At 38.2% G+C, this 27712-nt stretch overlaps 1 protein-coding gene across 1 annotated transcript in view; it reads right to left on the reverse strand.

The window, feature by feature from the left end:
* Window positions 1-27712, reverse strand: part of LOC114461148 (RNA polymerase II elongation factor ELL2-like) — a 39671-nt gene that overhangs the window by 6099 nt on the left and 5860 nt on the right. Inside the window, exons 3-9 of the mRNA XM_028443004.1 lie at window positions 11101-11228; window positions 10057-10220; window positions 7777-8015; window positions 5790-5914; window positions 5386-5485; window positions 3920-4400; window positions 316-367 (exon numbers count right to left, since the gene is read on the reverse strand). Coding sequence (XP_028298805.1) covers window positions 316-367; window positions 3920-4400; window positions 5386-5485; window positions 5790-5914; window positions 7777-8015; window positions 10057-10220; window positions 11101-11228 — 1289 coding nt within the window. The remainder of the gene's footprint in view (window positions 1-315; window positions 368-3919; window positions 4401-5385; window positions 5486-5789; window positions 5915-7776; window positions 8016-10056; window positions 10221-11100; window positions 11229-27712) is intronic.

Here is a 27712-nt window from a genome sequence, read left to right on the forward strand (position 1 = left end):
TTATTATCATTATTATTATATATTATTCTTCAACAGGATAAGTAAAATTCCCTGCAGGGCTACATTGTATATGACATTACATTATTATGTTTTTAAGCGCAGGAGTAGGCGGTACATGACTACAGGTTAAATGTCTGAAGGGGTACAGGACTGGGAAGTTTGAGAACCACTGCCAATGTGAAGATAATGTAGTGCCTCCTTTAGACACAAGATGGCAGCACAAAGCAATGACTAAGTATTTAGCAAACAAAAACAATAACTGCAAACACATTTTAGATGTGATATCCTGTTGAGACTAAACTAATTGTGACTCACAGCACATAATCCGGCTTCTCCTCAGAAACCACAGAATTGGTGATGACATGATCTGGAAGAAGAAAGAAAAAAAACAAGGCAAAATGAGCTCCATAGAATGAGCGTTAACCAGAGATTCATGAGGAATGTTTTCAACGTTAGGCAACGTGTTTGTGTTTTGCTAAGAGCCCGAGTGTGAGCACATGTGCACCCGCGTGCCCTCGTGCAGATGAGTTATGAGGCTGGGATTGTCATGAGACCTCCAGCTTAGAGACTCAGTGCACGGATCAAGATGTTTTTCAGTCACTCAGCCACACAATACATGACAGACTCCAGAGGATGAGCTTTGTGGAGAAAATAGAAGCTCTGGCTTAGATGTTCAATGACTAAGACCAGACGTGTGTTTGTGCCACCTGTGGACAGGATGATAATAGGGGTGTGTGTGTGTGCGTGAAACAATAAGACAAGCACAAGCAACACATACAAGATTGGACAATTCTTAAGGTTAAGATTTGTTATTTTAGTAAATCCAATGGAAACCTAAAATGATTTGAGGTTCTTAAAAACCTTCCTAAACGGCGTTACATAATGACAGTTTTATGAAGTGTACCGTTTTGGTACCTGAGCTCAAAGTGTTGTAAAAATGTTATATATCATTTTCCCCCCCTATTTTTTCACATCAGATCTTTTCAACAACTTTAGACCTAACCTCTATTATAATTTTGTATTTTTTACCTTTTTTTCAGCCAAATTTTCTCATTAAAAAAACACAAAAAACTCAAAGTGGAATATTTGGTATGAAGTTATTACAACCTTGACTAGGTCAATAATTGATGGGAACATTGATTTTTTTCAGGCATTATCCCTTTTAGAGCTTTGAGCATTTATTGAATAAAACCCTATAGTGATTCCCTGTTTACACGGACATGGAGGTGGTAGCATTTTCAACAACTTCCACTCTGGAGCCCGTTTTTAAAACGGTCTGTTTTCAAGCACCAAAACACCGTTGCCGTGTAAACGCACTGCCAAAACTTTTGTGTTTTCACGAGAAAACGTTCTTGTGTAAACAAGGCCTGAGTGTCTTCAAAATGTCATGGAAATATTTTTTCCCACATCAGATCCGATTCAACAACTTCAGACCTAAGAATAGATGTCAATTTTTCATTATATTTTAGTAATTTCTTAAACCTTTTTATGCCCTTTCTGTCTTTTAAACAATTTTTGAAAAAATCTACACTATTTGAGCAAAACTGTACCCTTCAAAAAAGTGTCATCAAAAAGTCATATATAAATATTTTTTTCCCATTTTTTTTTTTTACATCAGATCTTTTCAACAACTTCAGACCTAACATAAATATAAAGTTTTTCCATTATATTTTATAAATTTTATTTTTTTTGACCTTTTTTTTTAAAAAAACACAATTTTTTTTTCAATGAGAAAAACACAAATTATGCTTTTTTTCCCCTCCAAAAATAAGATGCATTTTGTAATTTGAAGGTAGAGACCTAGATTTATTAGACATGGGAAGACCACTTTTATATGTTAGGATAATATTATATCCAAAATATGTGTTTATAATGGGAGTCAATGGGAACAAATCGGTCCCGAACTCAAAGAGTGTCGGTACATTTTATATCTCCTATTCTATACATCTTGCCATAAAAGTGATCATGGAATTATGACCATGGCCAAGAGTTTTCTTTCAATACAGAGGTTTATACAATTAGTTTTTAAACTTAATGAGATATTGAGAATGAAAAAAAACCGTAATAAGCAGAAGGCATACATTTGTTCAGTAAAGGTGCCCCAATGGTTAAAGAGGCCACTGCATCATGACTAAAACCGTAACGATATATATCGTGATAGAAATGTAATCAATATCAATAGAAAATGTGCAATAGAATGTTTGATAAATTCACTGAACTCCGTTAGAAAAAAATCCTGAAACAACCCCTGGCCCAGGACCGCAAGGCATTCTGGGGGATGTAGGCAGATTTTGTTATTCTAGAAAATAATTTCATTATAAATGAGGGAATAAATGCCAAAATTGCCGCCATTATATTTTCTTAATTTCATACCCTGTTGTTTATTTCATGTCATAGATGTTCGTTCTAAATCAGATGTGCACTGATTTATTATTTACAATATGCGTTGCACATTTTCTTTGATGAAACATTTATTTAATATCTATATCTGCACTTTGGACAGTTTAAAGATTACATTTAAAATAAAATTATTTAAATTTGTCCTTTTTTCTTCTGGTCCTTATTTTGAATAGGTTTAAAAAAAAAAAAAAAAAAAAACGAACCAATATCTATCGATATTGCTGCAGGGTACAAATATTTTTCCAAGGTGAGCAAACACATTCGGATGTAAACACGATGTGAAAAAAAAAGAAAACGCTCTGGGCTGCAGTTTATATGCATACATTCACACCTCAGGTGTTCCGACTTTGGGTGTTTGAACCCAATTCAGTTTTGTCACCCTGACAGCTTGTGATGCACTGTGTAGTCTGCAAATGTTCTATCACAAAATATCCTCTATAGCAGGGGTTCTCCAATCTTTTAGATCCATAGAAATGATCGATTCTTTAAACTGAAATATTTAAGATCTTTGTAGTAGAAATAAAAACAAATACAAAGAAAGTGGATCACATACTGTAACTCCAGTTCTCAAATCCTTATATTGGCTTCCAGTCACTCAGATAATTGACTATAAAATACTATTACTTGCTTATAAAGCACTTCATGATATAGAACCAAAATACATCTCAGACTTTCTACTCCGATATGAATCACCCAGAGGTCTCAGGTCGTCTGGGACAAACCTGTTATATGTTCCCAGAACAAAAACCAAACATGAAGAAGCAGCGTTCAGTTTTTATGCTCCTCATCTGTGGAACAAATAAAAGTTAAACACATTTTTATTCAACACTGCTTTTAATTAAACGATCACACTGTTTGATCGGATATCATCCTGTTTTATTGATTTTTTTTTTTACATGTTTTGATTTTTCCTGATTTTTAATTGTAATTTTTTAAAGTCGTGAAAGCACTACTGTGATGTTTGTTTTGTTTAAAGCACTTTGAATTCTCCAACAATTCTTCAGCACGATTTTATAAGCCATTGAGACAACCATCAAATTTTACTGTGATGCAGCAGTGCGTCATGTCCGGTATCCATATACTGGACATGTAAAGTACGTTGGTTTAGTGGTGAAATGGTTCTCATATGTAGTTATACACTTCATTAATGAGAAGACATGAATAATAGTTAATTCATGGATCCCCAACTTATGGCTCGAGGACTCCAGTATGAGAACCACTGCTCTATGGCAGTGTTTTTTTTAATAAATGCACATCATGTGTTTTATGTTATCAGACTGTTGTTACACTGGCTTGGTGGGGTGTGTCCTTAAATGATGATGGTTTAACAGCATTCTATATCAGAAAATTACAATAATATTTGCAAAGCTCACAAATCTGGACCAACCCCATGACCAAGTGATAACAAGTAATTAGACGATAATCAGTGTTGTTTAGTCAGCAGTCTGTGTACGTGTCATAAATATAACCCATGAATGGAAAATGATGTGAAAAACAATTAAACTAGAGTGTTTCTCACCATCAAGTTTGTCTGGGTTGTGTTTAAGGTCAGGGCTGGCCTTCATCCACTCTCTGCTCGAGGCATCCTTTAGCCTCTCCCGCTCTTTGTCCTTGTGTCTTTTGGTCCTCTTCTTTCTGTGCTGGCTGTTAGTGAGGTTCTCCTCAGTGCAGTCAGAGGAAGGCTGAGGTGGCTGCAGGCTGCTTACTTTGGCTTCTCTCGTCTCTGAGACAGTTCTGTCCAAGTTGCCAAAGCCTTTATGCACCGTGGAAAAGCCACCGTGGGCCAGTGGTAAACCACTGTGGCCATCAGCTTGGTTAGTTGTCCTTTGAAACTCAGTCTTTGTCTGGACACTGGAGTTCAGGCTGGGAGACGCTACGTTGTGACCTCCTTTATTGTGAAAGAGTCCGTTAACAGCGGGCGGCTGCTGTAACCTTTGGTCTGTGACTTTTTGTCTCTTAGTGGCTAGACTTTCCAGTGACTCAGAAGGCACGGGGCGTTTCTGGGAAAAGAAAAAAGTGAATAAGTCTTAATTACCATTTCAAATTTGCCAATAAATTATTCCGAGGCAGTTCATTCTGTTTCTATCAACATATTAAAGTTGTTGTTTTTGTTTTTTGAGTATATTTCAAAATCAGTCAGAGAGAGAGAGAGAGAGAGAGAGAGAGAGAGAGAGAGAGAGAGAGAGAGAGAGAGAGAGAGAGAGAGAGGAGAGAGAGAGAGAGAGAGAGAGAGAGGAGAGAGAGAGAGAGAGAGAGAGAGAGAGAGGAGAGAGAGAGAGAGAGAGGTAGCAGCGTGACTGAAGTAAAAGTCAGCCAGTTTGTAATAGTAGCATAATATCATGAAGTTGCCAAATCACCGTGTTGGATTTGTTCAGAAGCGATCGTGTCCGTATTCTGACTCAGAGTCTGACTCGCTGTGATCGCTCTGCGGTAGTTCACGGTAAGAATAGCGGACGACGTGGTGTATCAGTCCGGTTACAGTAAAAAGTGACCAAAAAAAGCTGCAAATGGACTGATTTGTAGACGTGGGGCAGTGAGGAGACGACTTCATGCAGTAAAGGAAACTTATCAGTTGAAACTTTGTTGAAACACGGACCTGAGTACAGCAGCCCGCCTACCTGCCCATTCTGATTGGCCGATAGAGTGCGGCCTATGTTAGGCTGCGGCATTTGTGTGGAATTTTCTTAGTAAATTGCTAAATTATTGGAATGCTGCCAATAAAACAGTGAGTTTTATTGTTCTGAAACGACGGTACTTGTACTTGACTACAATTTGAATCAAGTAACAGTACTTCTACTTGAGTAGGATACAGGTACATCAGTATTCTTTACAACTCTGGTAAAAACCACAGACAACAATAGTTTTTATGGCAACCTTTCAATTTAAAATGACTAACTTAGAATATAATGAAAAGAGGTTCTCTTTACTACCAGATTAACTCAGTTTACACATCACCAACAATACATTTAAAATTAAGTCACTTACTACATTGTATTTTGCTGTGCTTTGATCCTCTGAAGTCTTTGGTGCTGATGGGTTTGCTTGAGGATTCTTTGACTGGTTACTAATATGCGTTTGCAACTTTCTGTTACAGAGAACAAACACAGAAGTTACCATGTGGAATTCAGAAAAACTTCAACCTTTAAATGGTGTCACTCTAAAGGGAGCATCAAAGGGAACATCAAAGTCAGATTATTTTGAGCAGCATGTTCTGACAAGGTCTGGGCCTGATTAGCACCTGAAAGCTGCAGACAGCACAACATTAAGATCCCATAAAGGTGTTAAATTAATGCCTAAGTGAGACTAAAAGTGTTCTATGATATTAAAAAAAAAAATACAACACGTGTATGATGAGAAAAGAATGTTTGTAATATTTACAGTGCACGTACCGAGCCAAAAACCTGCTGACAAGCTGCCTTTCCTCCTCATTGTAGCCAGGCCAGTCACAGTGTACTTGTTTATAGAAGTCGTCCCTCAGCAGATAGCTGTTGTCTTTCACATTTAGCTTTGCCACCTGAATCATGAAACAACAGTCAGCCAATGAAAAGTACTGCTTGCTGTGACTTGATCAAACACACAAAACCGTTAATTTAGGCTGTTCAGAGAACTCTTATCTAAACTACTGTATTAAACACTGTAATCATATCATCCACAATGAAAACCAGTATAATGAGTCGATTAACCCTGAGGTGAGAGATGCTTTTGAAGTACATCAATATTACTGACTTTTATAGGTTTCTGTTCCTTTAAAGACCATCTTTCACACAGCAAATCATCCGAGCACCTGATAAAGCGGTCCATTTAAAATCAAACACCATTCCTTCAGATACAATTATAGCAGTGGGGAACAAACTGGTTATCTATCTAAACAGGCTGAGGAGCCCTGTAAAGGACACTGAGGTGTAGAAGCAAATAAACAAGTGAAATGTATTAACCCTCCAATCATCCTTGGGATCAATTTGACCCCTTTCAATGTTTATCTTTCAAAAAAACAATAGTTGACTTCTTTTTTGCTTCATATTTCATGACTTTTCCTCATTTGATGGGTACAATTGATTAAAGCTGGGGTATGTAAGTTTTTTTTTTGTCAAAAATTAATAATCATCTTATTATATTGTATTGCATATTGTAATCCAAAGTGTTCTGAGTGGACAGTGAATCTCTCCTTCTCCTGGCTGTAAATGAGCTTTAGAAAAACAGGAGCATGATGCTGGACTTTAGCCAATCTACAAACAAGGTGATCCCATGAGCCATTTTAAGCACTACTATTGGCTGCTCGGGCTGCTCGTCAAAAGTCAATGCGCGTTCTGAATCTGAAAATAGGGACAGTCCCACGGCATTGTATTCCAGCTGAAGTCTCTAATGTGGCTTTTGGCACAGCGGTTACATGGCAAAGCAAGAGGATAAAGAAAGACCAAGGTGGAGAAGCAACAGAATAAAGGCACAAACATGTTCAGGAGGAACACTGTCCGCGGAGTCTGTGTGTGCAGCGAACTGCGAGCGTTCCACTTTTAGTCAGCGCAGTCTGCCCTGAGTCAGAGAGAGAGAGTGAGAACAGACGGAATAAATAGCTTATTAAAAATTATCTAAGGCGGAAAGAACAGACCCAATTCATCTGCAGTGTGGACGGAGTGTGTCTGCTGCAATCAGCTGAGATAGGCCGCAGCGCAGCTGCTTGTGTTTGAGGAGCAGCTGTAACTCTGACCCTCTTACTGTCCTCACCGCAGCGAGTGATATGTGCTTTCATGTCTCTAAAAGATCAGAAAACTCAAATAGCACAAGATAAAGTTCCTACATGTGTTACTAGGTTCTGTGGATAAAACAGTCGCAAAGAGTTCCACAGTGTGCACGCAAGAGTTTCGTTCAGGAGGGGAGGAGGGAGCGTGGAGCGCCTCACGATTCTACATACCCCAGCTTTAAGCATAACATTATCATGATGACAATTCTCATTTAAAAGGGTGGCCTGAACAGGTCAAGGTTTCATTAATAAATAGTTATTTATGTATTCAATAAATAAACAAAGTGCCTGACACTTGGACAACTATTTTCAATGGGGTCAGATTGACCCCAAGGTTAAAACGTGTTAGTAATATTTGAGGATAACAGGAAGGTTAAGTTACTCATATGCTGGCTTCCTTCAGGCCTAAATAAAAAAAAAATAATGGTTCTTTAATTGAAGGGAATCATAACCTACTGATGGTAGTTTTGGAAACCATCAATGACCTCACCGCTTTTTCGTTATTTAAGCAACAATTCAAAGGTAAAAAAATGCACAGGGTGTGTATCGATACATGCATGTTAGTTCTGTGTGTATATGTGTGTGTGTGTGTGTGCGTGTGTGTGTGTGCGCGTGTGTGTGTGTGTGCGTATACATACCTCCTCCAGCACAGCACCCAGCTCAGCCTTGTCCTTGGACCCGGCCTTCTCTCTTTCCAACCACAGCAGAAGCTCTGGTTTTCTGTAGGCTTTGAGAGCCAGCAGGTGAATGACACGTTCCCTCAAAGGCTTCTGGGTAGTGGCACAAAGGCTGCCATTCCTCCGGCTGTTTGCCGACGGCTTCTTTAAGTCGATGGCAGAAAGAGGAGCAGGTCTTTTCTGGAACTTGATGCATTTACCTTAACACATGAAGACAGAACGAGACCCATGTCAACAGACGAAACAACTTTTTTGTTTTAAAACGGGATTGCAGTAAATAAACATTTACTGAACTTTTTAACGGGCCAGAAAAAAAAAAACATATCTTCAATTAAAGATCTTTATCGGTTCAAACTTGGCCACCAATTAGAAAAGCTGCCTCACAGCTAGAAGGTTGAGGAATTACTATTTTTCTTAATGAGGGTAATTTCAAAGTAGTTGTGCGCTGACAGACTCATAATTGAAATTGCGTACGTGGTTGTCTGTTCATCGACTTCATGGACCAGACGCATGTCTTTGCTGTGTTCCTGACAAGGACAGAGGTTGGATGGATTTACAGAAACGGATTAATGTTTTAAAAGTAGTTAACTAAGAATAACATTTGCAAGATTTTCAGGAAGGTTACATAGAAAGAAAAGTGGGGAAGCAACAACCAATAAAGAGAACTTTAACTGTTTTAAGTACACACTTCCCCTGATAACAAGCACCTTTAGTTGAAATGCTTACAGAGGACGAAAGCTTTTTTTCCCTCTCCAAAAGAAACATTCAGTCGATCATTGGTTCCACCCCTGCAGCAGACAGATGGATCCTGTTAGACCAGCGAAAGCTATCTCTCTATGCTAATGCCATTACAGCTTAATCTGTAGTTTGAAGGTCAAAGTGGGGGAGAAGTACAGGAAAAAAATGCTTTCTGCACCCAACTGTAAAGCATCAATCACCAAGAGATAATGACCCTTTGCAGCATCATGGGTCTACTACCGGTCATTAACAAAGGTAGAAACACTGAAACATGTCACAGCCGTCAAGTGATATGTGCTCTGTAGCTTTTGGCGTGTTATAAAACAAGGAGTGTTTGGGAAAATCTCCTGAGGCTGGACGGGGAATTTAGAGAGTACTTATTAAATGTTTCCCTTTGGCCATATACCGTAGGTTGCCATGTCATCTTCACATTAAGAGCTTAAGTTGCATAATTCCCAGGGTCGAAATCCGGTTTAAACCGACCAGAGTTTCAGCTCCATGAAACACTGACATCTATAATCGGGTCAAGAAAAACAATTACATAACTTCAGTCAAGGTTGGAGAACATAAGAAGAAAGAAGCTCCCTATGTCAGTGATGATCTGTGATAAATATATACATTTCTGTTCTGTGTAAAAGACCGATTAGGACAGATTTTTGAATTCTGACATGGGATAAGAACAAACACTTGCTTCATTCACATTTAAAAACCAAAAATTAGAAAAAAAATGAGGTAAAAGGATAAAAACCAACGATTGCACAATCATTAGCTTTATAATGTCTTATCTACTTAACATACAGTCTACACATCTGGTTTTATCTGAAACCAAAGAAAAACAATCTGGTTATCCTGTAAAGGCTTTCTTTCAGACTTTGCAATTCAAACTGACTGGCATGGATTGCCTTAACATGAGTCAAACTTCAGATTTGACATGTTCAGACTGTACTTTGCCATTGTCCACAGCTACAATAGCTAAGATAAACATCTATAAACAGACATGAAACATCTTCAACTGTGCCGTCAATGTGTTATTAAAGCAGTTCAGAGGTAAATTTAGCCAAAATCAAAACAACGATGCTAGCAATGAATCCAGTTCATGAGCTTGAAATCGGAAGAAAGAATGAAGAAATCAAAAGCAGTCTTGTGTTTTATTAATATTTGTGCAATATTGTTTTTAAGCAGACAGGTCATCGCAGCTGTCAGATATAGTAACATGATCATCCTAATTTTCTGACATATGCCAGCTGATCATTGCTGGCAATGCAAGACCCAGCTAATCTAATAGTCCAGTAGTTTTAACCCAAACTACAACAATCCATAAACGCCCTGTATTTTAACCTATTTAAGGCAAAGATTCCTGTAATTTTAATGCAATGTTACATTTCAGTGCTTTTTGTTCAAATAACCATCTCCACATTACTTTGCTAATCTCTGCTCAAGCTTTAATTCTACACACAGATCTGCTGTTGTATCATCGTCTAGTCCAAGTTTACCACTTCTTACTTGGACGGGTGGCTCCAGGTTTGATCTCAATGGCAGAGCGGCTCCAACTGTCCTTCTCCACTTGGGACAACCTCTCTCGAGTCATCTGGTAGGAGTCCTCTGTTGCACACACCGTGATCTTATCCTGAATGCTCCCTTGAACGTCCAACTGCTCACGATGGTTGCTGCAACACAAACACAGATCGGGTGATGTGTAGGGCTACAATACAACAGCACGGTCCTGTATGCAGTCTTGATGCAAGGCACCACTATAGACTCAAAGGAGCCTGAAGTAGCTTGGTAGCTTGAGCTGTCTAAAACAGTACTACAGATTAGGTCACAGGCTAGATTTAGCTCTGCTGACATCTATATGGGACAAAACCAGGCAGGATAAAAACCTGTGGAAAAACCAACAAGTTATTTTGGCTTTAAATGATTACTCTCTAACCTGGAATCTGTTACAGTTATAAATTAATCAGGGATTTACTTAAATGCGGCTAAAATTAGCATCTCATTTCCCTGATCCAACTATGATTTTCATGGCCAACTAACACGAGACTGTTCAGTAAGCAGGGCTAAACAGAAACACATTTTGTCAACATGCTGTGGAGCTCCTTTTTCCCCCCTTGGCTCCTGCAGCTAACTGGGACAGATCCAGTTAAAGTTCAGACCACAATTAGCCATCTGGCAATCGAGAGGCAGCCCCAGTGTGTAACCTTCAGTTTCCAAGCATATCGACTCCATAAACAAGGCTTCACAGGTTTCACTAATAAGAGGCTTGGCTCAGAAATTCAGCCATCATGCTGAGTACAGGAGGCAGCGAGCTTGCTCTACTAAAATGCAAGGCGCAAACAGAGCAGAGGTGTCGCATCCTGGAAAAAAAAGACAATTATCACAGAATAAACTAAAGCAGGGAGTAGATCAGTGTCTGATTTGGACACAATTTCACTGAATATCATCGTTATTGCCTTTTAAAGCAACTGGGCTAATGTGATGTCATTGACATGAGTGTAAATGTTTTGTGGACATGCTGGAATTCTTTAACCTCTTGACTCAACTCCATACCTTGAAACATACTGATGAATGCAGTCGAAGCTGGCTTGTGGCTGGTCTTTGCTGTCGCTGGACAAGTAAAAGGAGAAGACACGAAGAGCAGACGGGGACTCTGACGTGGAAGCAGGGATTTTGATGAACTGCAAAGGAAGACAAGGAAAAACATCAACCACACATCTGTTTGTAAGGGTATATGTAACAAGCACAATGTTGGGTTTTGATGATCCACTTTATAAAAATAAAAAAACCACAACATTGAACAAATGTGTCCCCCAGCACAGTTTGAAATAAAATAAAATGACCTTTGTGTCAATAATCCCACTAACTGATGTAAACTTGGTAATTTTTTTATTAGAATGTACCAGAACGTGATTCTAGAAATTGATTTTTGGGGCTTGTGGTCAGTTTCAGTTTTTGGGAGTTTTTGGAAACTTGCTGAAATAAAACTACGAACAAGTTGTCATCAGTCTAAAAAAACAACTGTGAAACTAAATAAAATAAACTCAAACCCTGGAACAGTCATGTGACAAATCAATCAACAGTTCTTGTTGAGAAAGATTATTATTATTCTGCATACAGTGGAAACAAACAATACAAATAGTTACATTGTGAACCTGTTTATATTGTGGGGAACATATTATATACATAAATGTAATTGGAGTCTAAAGCCACAAAAAAACACCACTTTAAAAAGAAAATAGACTAATATGAGACCTCTTCACTGTTATTTGGGTCATTCTGTGCTTTCGCGACTTGTGGCGCTGACGGCGACATAATCCAAGATGGTAGCGGCCCGGACTACAGCCTACACTATTTAATAAGAGCCTTAAAAGACATGGATATAATGAAAAGAGTGGATGGACAGAGGCATAAACATGCGGACTTTCACACAGACTTATGAAACACACACGGGCCTCGGTAAACACGGGAAACCGAACAGGCTTCACCGGTCGGCTGGTACTAAGACCCGGAGGCGGAATAAATGCGTCCCTGTACTGCATTTACAGGCTGTAATATCACCAGTTTATCATTTTACCTGTTGTTGAAGCTACTATCTTTACCAGGGAGATAATATTTATACCTGGTGATTGTTTGCCGGAGTTTTACTGGGCTTTTTACCGGTGATTAGTTCCTATATCCCTTCCGCTCCGCCGGACCAAACTGAAACCGTAGCCAGAGACACACACACGCCAGAGACACACACGTAGCTTTCTGAACACATCTTAAAAAAACCCTGCGTAAACAAACAGAGCAAGCCGCGAAAACAAACCAGTGTGGGCATTTAGGAATAAAAAAAAAAAAAGAATCAAAATGCAAACATCTTCGTAACGGTTCTGGAACCGGACGTTAGAAACCGGTTTCTACTTGGAACCGGTTCTCGGTGCCCAACCCTAGACATGACGATGAGTCCTTGATTGACTTGTGAGCAAAGTAATGCAATAGATAACAGATCTTAGAGTTAAAGCTGCAGTATGTAGAATCGTGAAATTCTATGGACTCCAACCATGCTCCCCCTCCCCTCCCATCTTCAAATTCACCGGCATCATCATGAATGCCTACAACTGTGGAGTTCTTAGCCACTTTTTTCCCGATCGCGATAGTGACAAATGTAGGGACTTTATCTTGTGTTTTTGAAGAGTTTTCTGATATTCTACAAACTGAGATGACTGAAGGGATCACTCTGTAGTTATTGTCCTGAGCAGCGGCTATTGCCGTGAGTCCCTCCTCCGCCACAAAGCTCACAGGCGGCCGCAGTGATCCTAGCTGCAGGTCAGAGCAGACCCACACCACTCCACATCCAGATTGCAAATAAATTGTGCATGTTCTCTCCACCTTGGATATGCTTCCCTTAGGTTTACACGCAAAACCTGTACGTGGGGCAGACCCTGCGCAGTCACGGACCACCTTGGAGTCCGTGCCACGAGAGTATGTTTGTGCCTTTAGACTGTCGCTTCACCATGTTCGTCTTTGTTTTTCCACTTGCTTTGGCATGTAACTGTTGTGTCCAATGCTGCGATGGAGACTTCTCCTGCTGAAATGTCTGGCATTGTAGCTTACTATAGAGGATGTGAACGCACATCAACCTTCGTCGGGCAGCCAATAGTAACGCCCCAAATTACCTCGTGGACCACTCTGTTTGTAAAAAAGATCTCCAATTGGCTGAAAAGTCTTTTTTTTTTTGGATTTTGTATACTTTATTATCTCACAATGGAGAAATTCACTAACCATTCCTTGGGGAACGGTTTGGCTTGTCACTCTCCTGGATTTCTAAAGCTTAAATATAGAGCCAAGAGAAGATGCAGAGGTCCAGTGTTCTCTCAAAACACTTTGAATTACAATATGCTCAAAGGTTAGGATTTATTTTTGACCAAATGATGCCAAAAAACTAAAACATAATAAATATACTTTGTAATTTCTTAATCCCATTTCTAATTTGGATTAAAAAATATCTGCATCCATTATCTGGATCGGCAGTAACAAGCTTGGAGCAAAACAAGTAACTTAAGTTACAACTTTCAAAACAATGTTTAAAGGAGCAGGATCTAGAAATCAGACTCTATAGTGACACCACTGTGGTTATTGTAACTGTAGACATCAGCCAAGCCGCTGCATCAACTGTTTACAGCTAATACTGTAACTAGAGGAAGGATACCTGACCAAAGCCCGACGGCACTGGACGGATTGGGTTCAGACAGATATTTAGAATTGGTGTTTGGGTTCTGTCACATAGTGTTTGCTCACAGCATTCTTCCATTTCTGCTGCAGCTGACACCGCTGCTGTAGCCCCGAAGAATGCATCTGCGTCCCTGCTTATGCTACCCGTGTGCTGATCTGATGTTGATATTAACAGTTGTTTGTTAATAAAACCGGTGCTTACCACTCAAACGTTATATTTTCTTTGAGAACCAAAAATAAATAAATAAATAAATTAAAAAAAAGAGGTTTTCATTGTTGGTTCGGACTCGAATGAGAAAATTCGGCCCAATTCGCACTCCAACTGTGTCACGTTTATTTATTTACTCGCCGTTCATGTGACTGTTTACAGCAAGACCTGTGCACATGCATCTGCATGCATCTATGGAACCAATCAGTTTAGTCCACTGTGCTTGTTTTCTTTCAGTCTCCAAGCCGTCTTCTTCTTATTCTTCTTTATTTCTGGTTTAATTCTAAGCCGTCGAGAACGCGCACCAGCGTAATTTGACATCACGTCTGTAGAACTGCACGGGAAATTTTTACCCGGAACAGCAGTACAAAATGTATACCACAATCTGTTTAAGGCAATAGGGAGAAATGTGTGTGGGCTCATGGTTTTGAGCGCTTCATCAACCATTAGCATTAAAAGACTTAAAATGAATGTTTATTTTTTCACAAATCCTGCCCCTTTAAGTACTTGAAATCAATTGTTTGAAATGCACACATAAGATATTGTGAATTATTTTGTTAGCTTGCTGTATGCATAATTGTTTTGAACAATAAAAAAGAGCCTAAAATGACTTTTGTGTCACATAAATGTGTTAGTTACGAAATAAGATTTAAAAGCATAAAGACTGCAAAATGTGTGATTAATCGGCTACTAAAAAGATAGTTTAAGACATCCCTACTTGGCAGTAACAAATGAGCTGTGGCATTAATTGGGTTAATGCATCAGTTAATGCTTCAGTTATAAATGGCAGAAAAAGAAAAGTCCACACTTGTTCCACGCTTTGTTTTCACAATCCGATCAGCACAGTATGACGCATGCTAATAGAATGAATAAGCAAACCGATTGTATCGCCGTGTAACTAGAGTTAAATCTCTTAGGATAAGCAGTGTTTTTTTAAAAGTCCGCTCCACTGAGATCTCTTGGCAGGCTCAGTGGAGCGCAGCAGAGCCAAGGCTGTAACCTCCAGGGCATAACAACCTCACGCACACACAGACACATACACATACACACGGTTTGGACAACGAGGATAAAAAAAAAGTTGTGTTTCCATATTGATTTGAATAAAAAAATGTATCAGCAATGATAAATTGCACCGCTGTGAAAGTAGAATATTGTAACATTTACAGCTGCACAAAGTTTCATATCAACTTTAAACTTGGTGCTGCAGGGTTTTTAGGGTGGGAGGTAGCTTAAAAGGCAGATAGAGAACATTTCCTGCTGAGTCTCTCTGCTACATGGCCATGTCCTCACTGCTCTGAGTTCAAGCTGAGAATTATCTGCCAAGAGGTACAAAAGTGACACAGCAGCTGTGATTAGGCTTTAGCACTGTGAGAAACGACCTTTTTGAACTTAGCTGCAGTTTGATTTAGGTAAATTATGATTTGTAAAACAAAAAAAAGGTGATTTTTCTTTGTTTGTTGAAGCTCATATCAGAAATCTGTATAAAAACTGATGGTTTCTCTTGGTAAAGCAACTCTACTCACAGGGACTCAGCTTCACCTAAACACATAAAAACTGTGAGGGAGTAAAGGAAACCATGTAGAAATGGTTGGAGAAATAAAACAAGTGGACATGAATATGACGGTTGACATAAGTTTACACAATACCAAGGCTGCTCTTTGTTGAATGGATAACAATGAATTGCCGCTATGTTGAGTAGGCTCATTTTTCACTCAATTATAACCAGAAAAAATAAAAAACCCTCCAAATGCAGTAAATAAAACTTATTCAAAAAGACAACACTTAGCTACTTTCTGGTAAGAACACTGAGCCGATTAGAGAACTAAACCTATGGCAACAAGCAAAGTTTAGTTCTAGTAATCTGACTCTATTATTAAAATTAAAATTACAAGTTATGTTGAGCATAATTCTACCAAAAAGAATATTATTTTAATTAGCGGAACATTTTCATATAATGACACGCCAGAGCCAAGACCAAACCTCCGCCACAAATAAATCTAGTAATTAAGGTCAATCCATTCCAAAATATCATAAAATGAATGACACAAAATAGTGAGTGCAAGTGTAAAAATATATTAAAAAAAACAGGTCATAAATTCTAAATCAGCAGGGTGGTGCATTACTTCCGCGTCGTTGTCTTTGCACTCAAGCATTGAAATCTCTTGGGTGATCTGAGGTGACAGAGACTCTGGCTCCATGTTCTTATCAGCCTGCTGCACATGTCCACACACGTCTGCTTTTATGGCAGGAATCCATTTAAAAAAAAAAAAGGAAAAACAATTTCAGCGGAACTCAGAGGACTTGGAGCCAGTTTCATGTAGCTGTGCAGGTGGGCCAGTTTGTGACATGACCTGTGCTTTAGTATAAACTCCACAGGACTGGCGCTGAATGATTCCTATTAAAAAAAAAAAAAAAAAAAAAAAACACTGTGCCTTTTACCAGGTGTTCCCATTTATTAAATTAAGGCTGTATTCACACCTTTGGCTTGTTTGCTTTGTTCTGAATCAAAGGCTAATTGGATACAATTGTTGCATATGTCATTTGGGTCATTAACAGTTCAAAACCCCATTCGCAGATTAGCTGTTCACTCATTGGTCAGAAACACAGGAAGGAAAAACCCAGGGTAAAACAACCATGGAACACCAACAGCCGTTTGTTTGTGTGCGTTTCTATGGTTACTCTACCAGTGTTAAATAAATAAAAAATATCTGCGAGTCCAGACTGACCATTGAAAACAATGTCTTACTCCATCTAATAATTACAAGATGTGCTGATGGGCTCTGATAGATGATTTTCTGCACTACAGACGGTGCATCAGGTTAGCTCACCTTGGCCACGGTAAAATGATGTTCTTTAATTCGGAATAACTAATGCCGAATAAATTACTTGAAATTAAAGTGTTCTACTATGCGTTTATATGGAAATACCAATTCCGAATTAAGGTTTACATGGAAAACCGATTTATTCGGCATCATTCAATTCTGCTTAAGGTCTGGGGGTTGGACAGGGGGCGAACATGACGTATCACGTCTAGCGGGAAGAAACACAAAAACCATTTATTTTTGGCTACAACACAGAAGACAACATAATAAGAACTGTTTTCACTTTCATTTTGATTGTTGTTTTGAAGCAGCAGCTCGACAGTAACACGCGGTTTCACTTTGGAGAAGGAGATAGAAGTCTGTACTTTGGTCAATCAAAGCCAGCGGTTAGTGCAACAGCTGCTCTACCTCCACTATACAGGACAATGAGTGAAAAATGTACTTTATAATGATCTAGGGATGTAACGATTCACTCAATTCCCGATACAATTCGATTCACGATACTGGGTTCACGATACGATTCTGACGATTTATTTTACAAAATCGGACTGTAGAAAAATGATGACGGGAAAAAAAATATAAATATAAATAACTATACTGTTTTCCTTTTATTTTTCATTGTCAAAAGAATCCCTTGATAAACTGTTCAAAACAATGCAATTTAACTAAAAATAAATCTTGAATGAAATAAATAAAGGAATAATACAAATGAAGAAGAAGCCTATTAATTTAAATTCTGGTTCTATAGTAAACAATGCAAAACTGCATAATAGTTATTTTTCTTTTTAAAAGTGCAACTGAAAATGTATTTTGTGCCTTAACAATTGGACAAAAAAAAAAAAAAGTCATTTCACTGTATGTAGGGCAGATATTTGTTTGGACCAGCAGAGGGCGCTGGTAACCCAGTGGTCAGTTGGCATGCAGCTATTCTTGCAGTGAAGAAGAGATGCTATGCTAGCAGACAAAGCTAATAGAAAAACGTGACTTTTACAGATATTCAGGTAATATTACAGATATTTTTTCGGCGCTAAAGGGGTAAGGAATCATTTATGAACATATTTAAGAGTAGAAGGCGGCCAGAAAGAAAGTAGTAGCAGATTCCGCCCGCCGCCAACACTTCTGGATAGCTGCTGGTTAAAAAAAGTACTGAGATTAAATTTTCACAGTATCGATGTGAATTGTGATACCTATGAATCGATTTTTAACTGCCTTATGATTAATCGTTACATCCCTATAATGATCTGAGCATCATTAATGAAGCTCTGGGGTTTCATGCCCCAATGAAAACTGTTCCGTTTGCCGAGATTCGTGTATGTAATAAGTCCATGTGTTCGTGAATGTCCTCATATTTATGCTTCCGTCGATCTACTCTTTTCATTATATCCCTGTCTTTTAGGCTTTTACTAAATAAATAGTCTTGGCTGGAATCCGGGCGGCCATCCTAGACTATGTTGTCACCAGCGCGTCATCGCGACAAGTCGCGCTTTCGCAGAACGACCGGAATTAACTTGCGGAATTAAGTGTTTACAAGATAGAGAAATTAGTTAATTTGGAATTAAATAAACCAGCCACCTAAAACAGATTTAATTTTAATTTGGAATTAAATTAGCATCAGGAATTAAGTGTTGACAAGGTCAGTTTAAAGAGTATTTCACTTTTATTCTGCTTTAAAGAGCAGTGTTTACAAAGTCATTTCTCCTCATGTGTCCAAACTAATCAATCTATGGAGAAAAAGCTCTATTCCAGCACAAACAGACCATGTGAATCACTATTCAACTATACAAAAGACATTTTTTCTACTTTTATTTTGAGTATGATTCTGAATCTGGACCTCCATGAGAGAAGGATTTTGTTTTAAGTTGATAATTTCTGTTATTTTGTTCTACACACGTTCGACTATATATTTCAACCGAGATCTTGATAATATTTTATTCACCAACACCTAGGATGTGTTGTTTAAATGTTCCCTTTACTTGCTTATTTTAAGCAGTGTAAAATGACCCACACACCATCAAATCAAACCCACCTTTGCGAAAACTTGAAAGAGCTACACGACTTAAGGTTTTTGGCAGAAAATTTAGATCAAATGAAATCTACTCAGAATTGACATGAGTTTTGAGAACTCATGCATATTAAAAGCAGCATTAAACTTTAGTATAAAACTCATACACAAAGCTAATTTAAAGAAGATGTTTCCCGAAATGATCCCAGATATATCATTTGATTATGGCCTGTAAATGCAGTGTGAGCCATCACAGGACTCCAGCTGCTACAGTTGCCCATTCATGCCTCGCGTTGAGCAGCATTCCCTGGCATTTCAGTCAGTGTCACGTCCGCTGGCTGACTTTTCGACTCCCACTGTGAAAAATAAAACAGCCAGTGGGGCCCGCACCAAGGCCTAGAGCATTCTCCTGTGAGGCACAAACTGCAATTCAAACCCAGAGAGAAGCTTCTACAAAAGGCCTCTGCCTTTAAACAACTCAACTGACCATGAATAATCAAATATTCATTGTCCCTGCACCTGTGAATTATTCTGAAAAAATATATGTGCTTACTTACTGGTTACCCTAGGATCTAATATTCTTGACTGTGACAAAAAGCAACAGTTAAACATGTTTAAGATCAAATTCCCAAGTGTAAAAACAGGCTGCATAATCAGAACTTGGTATAATAAAACATTGTGTGACTTCTGACCCTCAGTAATGCTCAGTGAACCCAAACAACCAAAGAAAAGCAACAAAGAAAAAGAGTCGTAAATCCAAGTAGTGGTTAAACACATCTATAACTATAAAATACTTAAACCTGCAACAGTTTTTATGCATGTGTAAAATAAGAAACAGACTGTTTGACGGTTTGGATTACTCCCTCTTTATTAAAGTCATTCCTCTTCTGTGTAACCTTCTGCAGACTGACGTCAGTCTATCTCTGGGTTACTTCTTATCCTTTGTATCCATCAATTGTGTTCAAAAAGCAATCATCCTTTATGTATTCATATCTGACTACATGCTTTCTTCATTAGATTAGATTTCTTTTATTGCCATTATACAAAGAAAATCCACAGACGTGTTGTGCAATCCCCTTCAGTGCAGTTAAATATACAAAACTGTACCAGACAAATAAAGAGTAAAATGAATAAATGTATAATTGCATATTTTTTAACTTCTGAGGATGAAGATAAAAGGTTTTGCTGGCAAAAAAGTAAAAAAGAAAGATGCTCAGGCTGTCCATCAAGTTTAAATTGTAATTAGGTTGAGTATAACTATTGTAAATGTAACTATGTTTGTTGATATATAAAACCATGTACCTTTTATTTTATTGTATTATTTTTTGAAACCCACATGGGAAAGACAGGTGATTTGAACCTCAAAAGAAGAAATATATTATCTCTGTTTTCCAGGCTTATATATATATATATATATTTTTATTTTTTTATTTTATTTTTTTATTTCTGAGTTTTATTTTAAAGGGGACAAATCATGCTAAATCCACTTTTTTAGCCCTTAAATGCATTTTGTTGTATATTTAGATTGTTTAAAAGTACAGAAAAGTTCAAATTAGTCTCTTCAGGTGCTCCGTAGATATCTTTATATTCTGTTTTGGTCATATTTTTTCAATCTGTTTCGATTTTTCTATTCTCTATTACGTTTTTTAAACTATTACATCACAGTATTTGCAGCGGAACTGCCAAATTAGGACATCAACTCCAGGCCCAACACTTCGAGCAATCCGCCATTTTTATTTCTCGCTTTTATTTTGTAGTCCAAGCTCAAGGATGCCAAAGTTACGAGAGGATAAGTCAAAATGTTTGGTTGTTGGATGTAGTAACCCACACGCTTAATTACAACGTCTCCCAGCATCAGAACCTTTTCAAAGTGCCTGGTTGAGTTTTATTTTTCACGGAAATGTACCCACATCTGTGGGTAAGGTCATTTTTGTGTGCGCGAAGCACTTCAAGGATGACTGCTTCTGCAACATCCGCCAGTATAAAGAAGGATTTGCCGAAAGACTTTGTCTGATTGAGGGTTCAATTCCTTCTATCTTTGGAGATGACGAACAGAGCACTTCGGTAAGCTGTAAATAACGCTAAAAAGTGTGATAAGACGTCCCTGTCATTGTTTTGTTAGCATTAGCAGTTGCACCGTCTTCAGACTTCATATGTTAGCGCTGTGTGCTCGTTTTAGATCCTTGATGATATGGCCCACGTGGTTTAATTTAAGTCTAAAGTTTTCATTAGTCATTTCATTTTGCCGTTTTTGTCTTTGAAAAGACTGTATTAAAATGCATTTTGTGACGTTAGCTTGGCGCTAGCGTTAGCTCGGTGTTTGTGTTAGCTCACTTGTTAGGGTTCTGCAGGTTCATCATCTTCATTTTCATCTCGCTCCACCGGGTCAGACTCTGGCTCGAACATGTGAAGCTGGATGGACAAGTCTTCTGTTGTTGACATTTTGTAACTATCGTATGAATAAAAAGTTTATGCGCCGCTTGACAACCGTATCTCTTCTATCAAACTACAAAAATGGCCGAACAGGGTGGCCTTGAACCGAGTGTCACCTCTGCAACCTGAAGAGAGGGCGGGGTATGGAGTGTCTCATTTGCATTTAAAGAGACAGCACCAAAACGAGTTGCTCTCAGAAGCACATCAGGAAAGGGTAGAAAAGGGGCCTGTGGAGCGATAATAATGAGGAATTCAGACCCACGCATTGCAGTTCCGCTTTTTATAGACCACAACTGTATGATTTATATGTAAAAAGGAAGGATTTAAAAGCATGATATGTCCCCTTTAAGAAAGAGGAAAGACCACAGGCATTTAGTTATTTTATTATTTTATCTGTCAAATTGAATTCTATACCACAGTTTGTAAACGGTGTGATTGTTCGAACAAAAAAAATAAATTAATTAATTAAATTAAAAAACAGTATGTACAGTAACCTCATCCTTGTATTTATTTTTTTCCTATCTTAGGTACAGGCGTGGTGTATGCCCTTTTCTACATACATAGATTAATAGGAAAGATGCCACTAAGATCTATGGTCCTATTTTGTAGTACTTTGCAGCCTAGAGGCAAATCAGAAAATAGTGTCATTTGTTCTGCCTCAACATGTGCCGTCACGCTCATAGAATAGAGACATCAGTCAAACAGTCCAGTTTAATTAGAAAAACACTTGTCTGAGCATGCCTGAGTATCAGCATCTAACGAAAACAAACCAAATGTAGCCACACACCAACACATGACCATCACACTGCATTTGTTTCACTGTTGCTTTATAAGTTAAGTCAATTTTGTCTCTTTTTGGTAGAAACCACCACCCACACCTCCAACGTTTTTGTTCACAATTCTGCAACCCTTATGCTAGAAAATTTGGCCAAGTGCATGTGAAGACACTCAACTTTTCACCCTGCCTGCTTCTGTAAGAGAGTGTGGCAGCAGCTCTGAATAGTCAGTGCTTGTAGTTTAGATCAGTGAGAGTTCAGGGGCGGATGCGTTGCATGACACCTCAAAGAAAACCTGAAATACACGATCATGGAGTGAAATCTGCGATAGTGTGTTTGTAGGAGATTCTGCAAACGCAGTGACGAGAGTGGAAAGACAACATGCTGTTAGCTAACCGTATAACAAGAATCAGAATCAACTTTATTGACCAAGTAATGTATGAATACACACGAGGAATTTGTCTTGGTGAACTGTGCTCTCTCTGATAGTGTAAACATTAAATAATAATCAACTAGAAAAAAATAAAAATAAGAATTATAAACAAGGTAGATAATGACAATGTATAGATCCATTATTTGCTACAGTCCACGTCACAGCTAGCAGGATGGGGTTGCCAGATTGGGCTTTCTGCATTTCTGATTTTCCCAATTCACTTAAAGCTAATGGCAACGTTACGTTTGTTTATCCAGATAAAGACATTGGCTACATTCAGATAGCAGGTCTTAATGTACAATTTGGATATTTGGAGATTTGTAATTTTTTTTTTTTTTAATACTCGTTCTTATTAGGGCTAGGCAATAAATCATGATTCAAGATATATCAAGTTTTCTATTTTGCCGATATAGAAAATAATATCATCTATATCAAGATAAATCTATATTCTTTGTTAAATTGCTTTTATTAATACAATCACATCATACAAGTATTTAATATTATTCATAGAGTACAGTCAAACATTGTCCTTTTCTGAGATATATATTTTATTGCTTATTTTGTATTTTTTTAAAAACTCATTTTAGGAGTCGCTGCTTTCTCTACTTCTGTAAAGGCCAGTGAGATGACCACTGAGTGTGTCCTAACCTTAACCTAAACAAGCCACACTACAGAACTCACTCACACGTGCTGTCCCTTAGAGGAGAAAAAGACTAAAGTGGGTCATATTGCGCAGCTGGTTGTTAATAAATGAGCCTGTGTGGTATTTTTCATCAGCAAATGTAACCCTGAATTGTCTCTCTGGTAAAACTTCATTGAGTTAAAAATAGAGATTTATATCATATATTACCATTTTGAGAAAAATAATTGAGATGCGAGTTCTGGTCCACATCGCCCAGCCCTAGATCTCATCACACAATAATAAATGCGAGCATAGCCATCCTCATAGATCAATAAATCCATAGATAATTTACTTGATTTATTTTAAGTTTGTTTTTATCACCACTATAAACAAATGGTCACATGATTTGAACTTTGTAAAAGTTTTGCACGTTGCGTTGTGGGATTGGGAACCCTGTAGAAGAATGAAAAGATGGCGCAGAAGCAGAAAAGATTCTTTAAGAAGAGTTTTTACTTTATTCTTACTCTGATTTGTGTTTCTTTGCCATGCAGGAAAAAAACAGAATGATTTGATGCCATTTTTGGTTATTTTTCAAGGTATTCCCTTTGATTTGTGACATTACTCCGCATTCGGCCTTATTCTGCTGTTTACGTTTGTCAACCAGCACATTGGCACAAAGTGAGAACCACAATTCAACCATGCCAGCATGCATGCACCAACCAGAGATACTCACAGCAGCATTAACATTGAAGTTGAAGAAACAGAACAATGAAGTGGGATATAAGTAGGAAGCATAAAGAAATGAGAAAGTTAAAACCATATACAATAATATGCAGCAGGTATACTACTGGGGAAGCAAAACAAATGCACAACATTAAATATGATGCATTTGCTCATTCCATGAGCTTTAAAAACCTTAAAAAAACAACAACTGGAAAATCAGTTCTAAAGCTTACAGAGAGTTAATGTGGTAAAGTCATGCTTGGATTCCAAAGGAATTCCAGGGCCACCGCATGAAAACAGAAAAATGAAAACACAGTCAGAAACCTGACAAGTATCATAGTTGAGGCTTAAAAATAGACAAACCTTGAAGGCTCCACCTTTGTGTACAGAGTCACTTTGAATTTCTTCAACTCCTAAAGCACCACAGGAGTTTAAAAGTGACAAATAATCAATAGGTTGTTTAGAAAACCTTGTTACACTAAAGTTTAATGCCAATTTTGGAAAGAAAAAAGTCTTTAAATTGATTTATTTAGTTTAAGAAATGTTTAAACTCTGTGGCACATTAATTTTATTACTACTATTATTGTTTTCACTGGTGTGTTTGTTTCTCTGTTAGTAGGATTTTGTATAAAGAACCCGGTAAAAAAACTTTAACCAAAGATAGACCTACTACTGTGGAAAATTCCATTAAATTATAAAAGGGGATCCGGATCAATATACTGAATCTTATTCAGTTAAAAAAAAACATATATATATATATATATATATATATATATATATATATATCTCATCATTGGTAAAATGAAACCAGTTGATATATTCAGTTCATAATTGATTAATCTTTATTAAGTCTGAATCAGTTACGTCGGGATAGTTCTCCATTACCCCTACGAATTTCATCCAGATTGTTTTTTTTTTTTTTTTGGGGGGGGGGGTAAAATAAAGGTGCCCATAATACATTGTATTGTTATTAATGGAGACAAATTTCTTGATCATGGTACCATGATCAGGATCACTGATCCAGAAAACTGTCACTATCTGGATAAGAAGGTATTTGGCACTTGGCAGAGGTCTGCGCTCTCCATGTTAAAAATAAACAGAAATAACACTTAAGTTATTGTAACAAACAACACACCACAGTGACCTGTGAGTGCTTTGACACAACAAAGCTCAGTTCTGTCAATCTGAGCTGTGCTACTTTCTTAATGAGCCAACGTTTTCTCTCCGCTGTCATAAATGTCTCTACACAAAGGAGGGCCGAGGCTCAGTTTCCAGGCTTAATCAAAACTATAAAGTAGATTGAACAAAAACCGTGAGGGGCTGCTGTCAGTGCGCAGGGCTCATGTTTCCTGCTAGTGTTGGTTGAACGTGGGCTTTGGGTGTAGATCTCATGCAACCTATTGTTTTTACATCCTCTGTATCCTGAGTAATGGCCTTCGAAAAACAGTCCGTCTTTTGTCCCGGACTCCTCTGCTCCAGGAGTGGGAGTGAGTACATTTCCCCTTCTCTGGTTGACAGGGAGGAGGCTCCAGAGGAGGGGGAGGGAGCCAAACCTGTCGCCACCACCGCTGTCTGTTAACAGCAGGAGACCAGTCACTCTGGACTAGATGTGTGTGTGTGTGTGTGTTTTAATCTAGGGTGAAGAAAAAGAGTCTGAATTAAAGATCTTCTCATTACTGCTACTTAGAGGGTGAAATGTTTCTATCAGGGATGTCGTCAATTATAATTGTAATCACGTAATTTCTAATTAATTACAATTATGGAATAGTTATAATTGTCATTTTTAAAATCTGTCGCTGTTGTAATCGTAAATAAATTGTAATTGAGTTCAGATATTTGACTTTGTAACTGTAATGGCCATGAAAATTCTATGAAAATATGTGATTTATAATTTAAGGCAAAACTGGGGAACCACGTTACAGTTCTACACATATGTAGTTCATTATTAAAAGCTTTCCCACCTATATTTTCATTGATTAGGAAGCCTAACAAGGTAACCATTGGATAAAAAAAAGAAATTAGATGATAGATAATTGTTTTTAGTGTATTTTACAGCTGAATTAGGACCCATTATTATAAGGGATGGTAACAGAAAGCTAACGCATGAGGAAGGTTAACTTTTATTAGGTTTTTTATTTCAGGCTCAGTAATTGTGATGAATTGTAATTGAACTTTAGAAAATGAGAATGTAATTGTAATTTACTTTCTGAGGATAGAAAATAATTGTAATTTAATTATAATTCAAAAAAATGCTGGTCATTGTATTTGTAACTGAATAGTAATTGAACATGGGTAATTGAAGACGTAACTGACCCCAACCCTGGTTGCCATCACCCCAACATCCCTGCATTGCCTTTGACACACCACACACACACATTTTAGCAGACACTACTTATCATCTCATCACAAAATAAAGAGCTGAATTGTTCCCTGGGCCACAAGTTGACAAATGCCATTAAAGACGGGTCCCCTCCACAATGGAGGACGGAGATACAAAACACAATGTCTGTCTGTGTTCCTGGCTCAGTGGAAGCAGAGGAGGATGGGTGGCAGCAAGCTGGAGGGAAACATACAAAGACAGAAACTACCCACTTTTACATGATCATGCAGGAGTGCCGTGCGTTTATCCACAGCCAACGCTCCCAGCTTACGCGGTGTCTTGCCTCTTGCTGTGTTTCACATGCCAGCAGTGGGTGATTAATGTGGCTGCCACGACTTGGAGACAGTGCATGTAATCAAGCCCCAGTCTGTAATCACCTTCCACTCCCTTTCATTTGCAATTTCACAGAGAGGCAGCCCTGCAAGCTCCAAAATGAAGAATAAAAAAAAAAAGGAGTGAGAGAGGAGGGCCTGATTATGCCACAAGCATACCCCCCCCTTCAAGGAATCCTCCGCAATGCCAACAAGGATCCATCTCTGGCAGCCGCCCGAGGGCTATCCTGTCAACTTGCACCAATTGTGGGTCACTGTGGCCAAATAAAGCTCCTCACTCTGCCCCCTTAAGCAAAGACGCATCCTCCACAGAGCACTGTGTTTGCAGACATGTAGGCCTGATCATGACACATGTTGGGAGTGGGCTGCGGGACAAGTGCCCCATTATGCCTCATTACCTTACGGTGCAGATTTACTCCTGTGGGATTATTAGACAGTACGCGTTCTCGGTGCAGGCAAGATGTGCTTCAATATCTTCAAGCAGTCTTGGACAGAGGGAGCTTTTTTCCCAGAGCTCAGAGAGATGCTTGTCTCCATCATGAACACACGCTTGTTTACTTAGAATTATATAGAATTCAGCCAGTGTACATGATTTAGATTTCTGCCTATGGGAGACATCAGCCAGCTCCAACCGATGAGATTTAAAACATTCTGCACTCAACAATTTGCCCTTTGTGGACACACACAGACTAAGGTGATTTGAGAGGGACCGGCATAACTTCAACAAGAAACATATAGAGAAGAGATTAGTGACACACACTCAAAGCTCTGTTGCAATGTGAACATGTGCCTAATGTATACCACACTGTGCTGATTGAGAGTGGTTTCAATATTAATGATGCGTCATCCTTGCAGCACATTACACTAAAACTATATACAGTCATTCAGTCCTATAACACTGTCATTTTTCAAGTCCATCACACCAAATAATAGGGCCAATTAATTAACTAGAAGATAAATACTGTAAACAACAGTTTACAAGATAGGAGAAAACATCTGACCCTCATTGACCTGTTTTATGATGAGTGCCATGAGAGAACTTTGTTGTATTTGGCTCTATATAAATAAAACTGAATTAAAGGTTAAAAGTTATTTTTATAGAAACAAAATCATTTAACTTCTCACTTATTTTTCTTCAAAAATCAAAAGAAATACACCAGTCAACTTTGTTGTAAACATTTGGTAATAATAAAATAATGATCAATGAGCATTGATAC

Source organism: Gouania willdenowi, chromosome 3 (genome assembly GCF_900634775.1).
Source record: "Gouania willdenowi chromosome 3, fGouWil2.1, whole genome shotgun sequence".
In the NCBI taxonomy this organism is placed as follows: domain Eukaryota; kingdom Metazoa; phylum Chordata; class Actinopteri; order Blenniiformes; family Gobiesocidae; genus Gouania; species Gouania willdenowi.